This window comes from Cephus cinctus, unplaced genomic scaffold, assembly GCF_000341935.2.
Source record: "Cephus cinctus unplaced genomic scaffold, Ccin1 Ccin1_scaffold0689, whole genome shotgun sequence".
Lineage (NCBI taxonomy): Eukaryota > Metazoa > Arthropoda > Insecta > Hymenoptera > Cephidae > Cephus > Cephus cinctus.
The window spans coordinates 1,084,331-1,093,773 of record NW_014333312.1 but is presented as its reverse complement, the minus strand read 5'-3'; the positions used below and the strand labels follow the sequence as shown (position 1 = coordinate 1,093,773).

General features: G+C 40.6%; 1 protein-coding gene across 5 annotated transcripts; it reads right to left on the bottom strand.

Moving 5' to 3' along the window:
- Window positions 1-32: 32 nt before the first annotated feature.
- LOC107269706 (muscle LIM protein Mlp84B) lies at window positions 33-6,680 on the bottom strand. 5 transcript variants are annotated; one of them, XM_025086971.1, is made up of 9 exons: window positions 6,524-6,680; window positions 5,690-5,814; window positions 5,185-5,347; window positions 2,946-3,069; window positions 2,469-2,565; window positions 1,588-1,675; window positions 973-1,269; window positions 561-884; window positions 33-489 (listed from the first exon to the last, which is right to left on the bottom strand). In XM_025086971.1, exons 2-9 carry the CDS (start codon window positions 5,802-5,804, stop codon window positions 213-215), a joined length of 1,485 nt encoding a protein of 494 aa, XP_024942739.1. In that variant the 5' UTR covers window positions 5,805-5,814; window positions 6,524-6,680; the 3' UTR covers window positions 33-212. The 5 variants fall into 5 exon arrangements, with proteins under 5 accessions (XP_024942739.1, XP_024942740.1, XP_024942742.1 ...); XM_025086972.1 differs by lacking the exons at window positions 1,588-1,675; window positions 2,469-2,565 and adding exons at window positions 1,906-1,990; window positions 2,086-2,182; XM_025086974.1 differs by lacking the exons at window positions 33-489; window positions 561-884; window positions 1,588-1,675 and having other exon boundaries at window positions 1,109-1,269.
- Between the last annotated feature and the right edge of the window lie 2,763 nt (window positions 6,681-9,443).

Below are 9,443 nucleotides of genomic sequence, written 5' to 3'. Positions count from 1 at the left end.
TTTTTTTTTTTTTTTTTTTTTTTTTTTTTTTGTTAAAAATAAAGAAAATCGCAAAAGAAAATATTAGGGATCTAGGTGAAAAGGTTTGCAGAATGGAAAACAATTTTTAGGACTCAGGAGCGGGATTGGATATCGTGCAAGGAAGAATGGGGTCCTATCTAAGGGATGATATTGGATCTTGCTTTCATATGTCACCGTTCCTAGATTATTACCTAGGCCATCGAAAGAGTGCCTGCTCCCATGCCAAAACCTACTCCCTTAGGTCCAAAGTTGCGTCCGTAACATCCGCGGCAGTAAATATCGCCGTCGGGTCCGTCGTTCAGGTTCGTCGAGTCGAGAGAACGATGACATTCGCCACAGCTGAAGCATCTCTTGTGCCAGACACGGTTCTTCGAGATCATCTGCTCAGCCGCGTATACGGGATAACCGCAGCGGGAGCATCCGTGTCCATCATTGCGTTTCTGGCCAAGTTGAGGCTTGGAGTCCATACTACAATTAAAATTGTATTATTTAATTGCACACTTGAGATTTGAGAAACTGACGTTAGATCAGACACTCACAAAGATGGTGCAGTGTGGTCACCGTTCGTAGAAACAAGAGTGGGTGTGTGTCCAAAACCGAATCCTTTGGGTCCAAAGAGTTTTCCATAACAGGCACGGCAGTGGATTTCCTTATCGGGTCCATCGCAAGCCAACATGGAATCTAATGGTCGATGACATTCGGCACAGTTGAAGCATTTCTTATGCCACATTGTACCCTTGGCTAACTGTTGTTCAGCAGCGAAGACCATGCCGCCACAACGAGGGCAGCCCTGACCAGCTGGTGCCTTGATGGAGGTAGTGTCCGGGTTGTAATATGGTCGGTTAGCCGAGATTTCATCCTCCCTAATACAGATAAATTCAAGTTAACGTTGTCGTGCGATACGCGTTAGGATGGAAATACAAATGAATAATTGTCTGTAAGGTAACTCACGTGAGGCCGTCGGTCTGCAGGAATCCTGATCCACAGGCAAAACCGTAACCGTGAGGTCCCCATTTCTTGCCGTAGCAGGTCTTGCAGTAGACGTCTCTGTCGGGACCGTCGCAGGCGATGATAGAATCCAGGGTCTTGGTACAGTCACGGCACTTGTAACACTTTCGGTGCCATTCCCTACCCTTGGCTAATACCTGCTCGGCGGCGAATACTACCCCACCGCAACGAGGACACCCTTTGCCAGGGGGTGCCTTGATAATGGCAGTGTCGATCACCGTTGTACGAGGAGCAGCGTCGCTATAAATGATCATCGTCGCTCAGTATAAATGATATTGGGTATTCTTATGAAAAAAATTAGCCACCAAGGAGCATATTAATTAGTAACAAACTTATTGCTCTTCTTTTCTATTTCCACACAGTAAACGGGACTTATTATACTGAAGGATGAGAAAAGCTCCAAGCTAGGTGGTAGCCATTACCGTCACTGCAGATGCAGTGCTACGATTGCGAATAATAGAATAAAAATTGAATGGATAAAAAAAACAAAAGGGAGAATAACGTCAACGGCAAAGCATTAGCTGAGGACAAATAAAAAGATTCGAGGGGTGTGCGTACCCCTCATCCTCGATATCGCACTGTAGCCCGATCCAAACAAGCCCTGCATGGCCAATACCTCGGGGGCCGAATTTCTTCGGATAGCAAGCTGTTAAGCAGACAAGATAAGCAGCATCGTGAATCAGCGTTAAGTAAGCTCTTGTCAATTTTTCTTGTGATAATTCTTTTTTTTTTTATATTTTTTTAGTTTATGTACTTTGGATATTTGTATATATAAGAAAAAGAAGGAAGAGATATTAATGAAAGCGTATCCTAAGAAAGCTCCGTCTTTAGCCGAGAAGCTGATAAACTGATAAACTGGTTATCTGGTGAACCCACCCGTTCGCGTAACAGTCACTTTGAAGGGCGCCACCACCCTGGCCGTAACCGTAACCTTTAGGTCCGAACTTCTTGCCATAGCACACTGTATAATGATATTCATTAATTATGGTTCCACAGTGTACTACAAAGTGAGTGGCTCTTCTTATATTGCTACCTTTCCGGAAGGCGCCATCTTACCTTTGCAGTAGATATCCTTATCGGGACCTTCGCAGCAGTTGACAGAGTCTAACCTCTTGGAGCAGGCACCACACTTAAAGCATTCCTTGTGCCATTGCTAAGATGAACACAGAGGTACGTGTTAGTCACTCGATGAAAGTTCGAAGGTAGATTGAAGGGGAATAAAAGATTAATAAAAATACGTAAATCTCAGTCACAAAGAAACAATAAAAATTGTACTGTCCTTATATAGTGAGTCACTTTGGTTGCCATTAACTGGACACTGCATTCTAATAATAACACGCGATGAAGTCGGATGTAAAAGAATTGGGGTATATCCGTAACAGCAAGGGATGAAAAATTACATTCCAACAGAGGGTACATGAATTTACTCTCGACGATACCTCGACAATACACGTCTCGATCAGGACCGTCGCAATGCAGAGTAGAGTCAAGACTCCGATGACACATTTTGCACTTGAAGCATTGCCTATGGTAGCCCTAATGAGAAAAAGTCCCCAACAAGGGTGACTTTTTATCTCTCGCTATTTTTCCTTCATTTTTTTTTTAAAAATTATGTATAACAAAAATTTTCCGATCTCTCAAGTACGTCGCGGATCATTTCCTGGACCGGGTGCCATCGTCATCCTACCAAGGAAACTGCGCTCGTTTAATACTTGGCACTGCGCCACGCGGGTGCGACATGTTCGACGCTTATTTTCGTGATATCCTTACGTTCTTTCATCACTCGATCAAATTAGCCCCGTTCTACTTACTATTAGAAAATTAGAACTGGCTCAATTGACGCAGCTCGTGGAAACTTATATATAGGACGTGGCACCAGATCCTCCGAAAGCAATCCTCTTTCCAAGGATACTTACACGTCCCCTCGCGAGCATTTGCTCAGCTGCATAGACGTATCCTCCGCATCTGGGGCAGCCTTCACCTTCGGGTGCCTTAGCAATGGCCCTTGATTCGAGCATGGCGTTCGATCCTCTGTTTCCCCTGTCAAAAATAATCCATTATCCTAACAATTCATTGAACAACAATCATTAACTCAATGAGCCACTACGCATATCACTAGGAAGCAAAACGAAATCACCCGACAACTAACTACAGAAAGAGTCAGACGGATTTAGAAAGTTATTTGATTAGGCATACGAGAGTAGTTGATTAATTATAATGTCATATGGAGTTATCTTGGACTGGTCACAGTACTTATTACTTTCGTTTCTCTTTATTATTTCTCCTACTACGATAAAGTTATCCAATACATAAATCCTTCTAATGTCACAAGATCGAACTGAAAGATAAATTTTGAAAAATTCACCGAAGCTATTTACCAGCTATTTCTCTAGTCAGCTCGTCCGATTTTACGCTCGTCTACGAACAGATGTATTTTTCAAAAATCAAAATAAAATGGCAAACCCAACAAAAATAAAATATGCATGAACATTCGCTCTCTTGGAATTCTTGTCACGCTAGAAAATCTCTATTTGTCTTCGTATAGAGTTAAGTGGTAATATACGATCGGACGAATAAGTGTGACTAAAGAATAAAGTAACGAGTGACCTAGGATCAAAGAGAGAAAGTAATTACAAAGAGACATTAGAGAGATTAGAGAATGTTAGTTTACTGTTAGAGTCCCCAGCCACGCACGTGGCATCCGCCGAGCCCCTGATAGGAGAGCCAAGAAGCGGATCAGAAGGATAATTTATATAGATATATATATAATATATATACGTATATACATATAGATATACATAAATGTATGATATACGTTTATACGTAAAAATATATATATATATATATATATATACACATATATATATATATGAATTCTGTCTCGATGACACCGGATCGACATAAGTTAAGGTAGTGCGTGGTGGGTAATGGGTAAACAGCCATCATTGGGTTAGCCATAAGATGTTAGAAAGAAGGTTCGTATAGATCAATAAGGCCGTGCAGGAGAATACATATATATATACGCACGTATATGAATATATATATATATATATATATCGACCGGAAGCGGAAGACGATCGCCACTCGGATCGGAAAGATCGGTGCTCACCGTGTACGTGAATGTGTTTGTGGGTGTGATTCGGGTTACTATTTATCCTCCAGTTTGAGATTGGCTTGACTCGGCGGGGCTGGCGGGACACATACTCAGTAACGAGAATACTTGGGCATCGAACAGGCATGGGAATAACGAGGCAGGATTCATATAGTTGGATACATGGTTGGCGGTCGTGAACTTGGTATATAATATGTATAGAGAAAATATTATGGTATGGTATGGTGGTAGAGCGTTCATCGCAACAATTATTATCCGGTATTTTTGCACACAATCGAGTGTTATTTATTAATCAACGTGGCCTTAATACAGATGGTACAAATGGTCCTAAGATCTAAGGGTAAATAGCCTCTGATGACCGTGCGACGGGCCTCCTCAAAAAAAAATTCTCAGGGATATCGAAAAGAGAATATGACAAAATGAGTAACAGTGAAACAGACAAAGACTGAGGTAAAGAGATAGAAAGAGAGAGGGTGAAAGAGGGGGGAGAAAACAAGAATCCAAGTTTGTGTAACATAAAGAAGGGGTATTGGTGAGAGAGAGATTGACATAGAGAAAATGCAAGAGCGAGCAAGAAAGAGATACTCTTGGATGAAAGATGGTCAAGTAGAGATTGATTTTTTTTTTAATTTAAGAAAAACGAATTTTTCATTATAAGACGATGCTGTCGTTATCACTAGCAGATGGTACGAGATTTTTTTGAGAACCATTTTTTGATGTTATTTGGTTTTTAAATGCTAATAATCTGTCTTTCGAATATCTCGTACTTTTATTGAGGCAATTCATTCACGATCTGGTTTATGATTTTCTTGCTCACTTGCTTATTTTTCTTTTGTTATACGTTCTCTTTCTTGTTTTCTTTCTTTCTATCTTTCTTCCAATCTTTCTTTCTTTCCTTTTTTTTTTGAGGGGGTTGTGGGAGATCAGGGCTTCTTTTTTTGGCTGGCTCTTTTTGCTTGTTTTGTCGTTTCTTTCTGGCGAAGGGTAATGTACATAGGGGGTAGGATGAGAGCCCGGACAGGCGAGCTGGCACGCGCACTCACTCGGTACTCTTCAGGTGCTCGCCCTGATCCATCGACAGACATCCAGCGCCACCTCCGAATCCGTAACCCTTAGGGCCAAACTTGCGCGCATGGCAGACTTTGCAGAAGAGCTCACCCTCGTGCTCGGAGCAGTTCGTCGAGTCGAGCAATTTGCTGCAGAGACCTGGAAGCCACCTTGGACTTTTAGTCCTGGCCTGGCAGTAACACCCTCACACGAACTTTTCTATTTTTATTTTAGCAAGGTCGTACCAAGACACCCCCCACCCGGTAACATGATGAATTGCGTTGTTGAAATTCTCAAAAATATTTTCTTCACATTCAATTAGTTTGACTCTAGTTGACTTCTCAAAATTATATTAACTATCATATACGACCTTGTATGGTTCTTTACTAATATCTTTTGTCTTGTACAAATCATGGATCGTTCTTGACATGTATATGGTACTACAAAGTCTCGCGAGGAATATAATAGTATTTGATTTGGTAGTACGAAAAGCAGACTTACCGCACTTGAAGCACATCTTGTGCCACTTGAGGCCTCCAGCAACACGCTCCTCAGCGGCGTAGACAGACTTGCCGCATTTCGGGCATTTTGGGTGTTCCACGGGCTTGAAAGGCATTTTGCTTATACTGAAAATTGAGAGAGATCAGTCGCCGTGCTCTCGTTGATTCTCTGATGATTTGAAAAAATTCAGAGAATAAAAAGAGTCCGAGCAGTACTCGGCGACGTGTAAAAAAAAATCGAAATAACCGCCTGTCTACTCAAGAAAATAAAGACGAAAGGAAAGTAAACCGATAAAAAGAAAATCGTAGTCGAATCATTAAATCCAAGGATGCTTGATCGATATACCGATTAGTTATCTAAGATTTATCTCAAAGGTAAACAATCGCTCGAGTTTGGTTCTATTTCCGTGAAACGGTAACATGGCGAATCTATATCGGTACAAGCCGGCCTAGCGACGCCGTATTAGGCCAGGCGCAGGGTGGTGTATTCGCTTAAGCCGCACGCGATTCCGCTCTCACAGCGCCCACCCGAAGACACCCGAGTACGAACGAAGTCCGCACGAACGAATGAGCGAAGGATTAAATGAACGAACGAATGGACGACGATAGAAAGTCCGTAGCAAGAGCGCCGAGGAGCACTCAAACACGAGCCAGTGGAAGAGGCAAACGTATGGTCATACGTGTTGCTTATAGGTATCCGCGGAACTTGGTTCGAATATGAAGTCGAGGGTGAAGCCACAGTAGAGTAGTATCAAGTAGTATCTCCCGTTCGTATATCTCACTGTCTCCGATGTGTTGGCAGACGACGAAGGTACCGATGCACTCTGGTACTCACCACTAGGTATATATCGATCGAAGGTGAAAGAGGTCTTGTGGAGCTAGGGACACCGCACTCTACACCGCACTAATACTGGATTCGAATGGCTGTTGGAGCCGCGCGACCGGGCTAGTCATACCAAAGTTTGCACACGGCACGTGCATCGGAACGTTAGTGCTCCATGGCTAGGGGGTCGCGGAGAGGGTCAACGAGGTTGGTCTTGTCGTGGCAAGGGACGTTGAGATCTCCAGGGACGGGGACGGCTGCAAACGAGACTCTACCACCGAGGAACGGGAACCTGCCATTGCCGGCACACACTCATCTACTATTAATAAATTCTTGCTCAAATTTCTATTTTTAACGTCACCCTTCTATATGATTACATAGATACATACCTATAGGACTTACGTTAGCCTTAGTTCTTATCTAGCACCTACTTTTCGAGCCTCATCTTTGAAATCCCTTAGCAACATGCAATGCGATTATGAATTATATAGTTTTTGTATTGATATATATTTAATACATTTTTTATTAGATTTTATAATGGATTCTTATTACTGATTGTCAAGCACTGCTATTGCTTTAATTAGCTTTTATTTTTAGCTATATATATATATGCATTTCGTATACTGGTAAATTTTTCAATGGTATTCTTGAATTTATGCAATTTTTCGATATTTATTATAAACTGAGATCTTGAGGATATTTAATCAAATAAGCAAATTATTCGCCGGTGGATTTATTATCCACGAATCAGGCGTGTGGTATGGGCGGCTAATTTGGGACTGGAATATAACCCTGAGAATTACACGAGAATGGAAAAATTCTTTTTTGAACAACAAAAAAGAGATGAACTAGGAAAATAATAGGCGGGTAAACATTCTAATGATGTTTAAATAATTCAAGTAGGAATATCAAGAGACGAATTTTAGATGGCCATTTCGTTTTAAAAATAGTAGTCACGATATAACGAATCATTGCAGGATATTTTTTACTTCGACCGACGCTACTATTTTTGCCGCGAATATCTTCCTTTTTTTCGCCTCTCACAGCATTTTGAAATGTTTCTGGCAAGCGGATGTCATCAACGTCATCTCGGAAGAGCGGCGAGTTTGAATCCGAGGTTATTTCATATAAATTTCTGTCAGTCATTGCAACTGGCGGTACGCTATTTTATGCTCCATCTGAAAAAAAAAACCAAAAAAACATCCAATTAAGAATGACTCCCTATTATTTCGAAAATAAAAATTTATTAATTTTCTTAAAGACTATACAATTTCAACTATTATTTACGCTATTATTTTAATTGGATAATTTTTTTTGTAAAATCTCGAAAACGTCAGAAGTGTCACGACGTCGAGTGCTCACGGCACTTTAGATGCGCAGCGTAAACAATTCTTTTTAGGCACAGCAAACTAAAAAAATGACACATTATGACATATTTTTGGCTGGTCTTTCCGATCCTTACATTACCTGCACTTACATATTCAAGCATTAGTCATCGACCAAGCAATTGTTGCAAGATGAATATAATTTTATCATACGAAGTCAGCTAAGAAAAAATTGTATTAAAATGAATAAAATTTATTTACAAAAATTTTTCAAGGAAAATAAATGCCAAAGCCAACATAGCTATGCTATGTATACTATACCTCGTGGCGAAGTCACTTGGAAGTTCCGAGAAAACGTATACTATATACATTATGGTTTCAGTGAACCGTGGAAACTGACACGTGCGTTCGAAAAAATATTCTAGTCATTTTCTTTTTCTTTTCGTAAAGCGTTTATTAGTTTCCGTACCATGGCGACTGCTCTGTTCGCTTTTAGGAGAAAATAAGGAAAATAAGAAAATGCATGCGGAGGAGGAAGAGAATCCATATCCCAGCACTGTTACTAAAATGTATATATAGAAGGGATCGTTGACCTGCGTAGCCATACCACAATTCCCACTTTGAAAATTTCTCCCTTCTCCCTCGGACGCTTCGAAATTTTCCTTTTATAGCATCCAAGCACATTTGCGTAAACTCCTCGAATTACCATCCGAAAAACTTCGTTTACACAGTTACTATTTCGTCATCGTGTTCTTTATTCATGTATTAAATTTCTTTCCTTCCTTTGTCTCGCTTGCCGTTTCAATCATCCTTTCCTCCTGACGATGTCCCTGCCGATATTTCCCCTACGTTTGTTTTCGCGCGTAAAAATAGACGCGGACGCGAAACGCTCGCCAAAAGGGCCAATCGCAAACAATGCACTGCATGTAATCGCGGTGCAACGCACCTATGTTCTATTATTTGCATTCACTTGTATCTATATGCATAGTCGTACCGAGTTAGATTTTTTGAACGACTTTAACGGCGCTGCATTTATGCATTTGATATTGAATTATCATTTTTGAGAACACAAGACAGAACAACCTGATTCATTCATTCATCGTAACAGAATGGCTGTGACTTTCGGCCAAGGCTTTCGAAATGAAACGAAACGGGACCTTCTACACGGTCAATGCTTACCAGCCCTCATTTACTCGTTTTCAGGAATTTTTCAATTTGATTTCAGTTTTCTTTTATTTTTTCATTTTTTCTATCCAATTTATATTTGACTTTATGAACCTGCCCTTGAATTTGAAAAAATAGCAACTCGAAATTCCGCTACACGTGTTCGCCAATTTATTATTATGTCTACACAACCTTGAAAAGTAAAATTATATCATGCGAATGGTTAGGTAATTCAGATGAATCACGATTCTACAAAAATTCATATATTTTTCGAAATATGAAAATTCTCTGTATACCGTCAGACTGTACGCTTCGCGGAATATTCATTAATAATGTTTTGCATTCTACCTAATGGCGAAGGGCTATTCAAACGATAGAGTAGATATGGAGAAGCTGTTATATATACATAGATATACAAGATGGCCTAGTTGTCCGGGCACCCA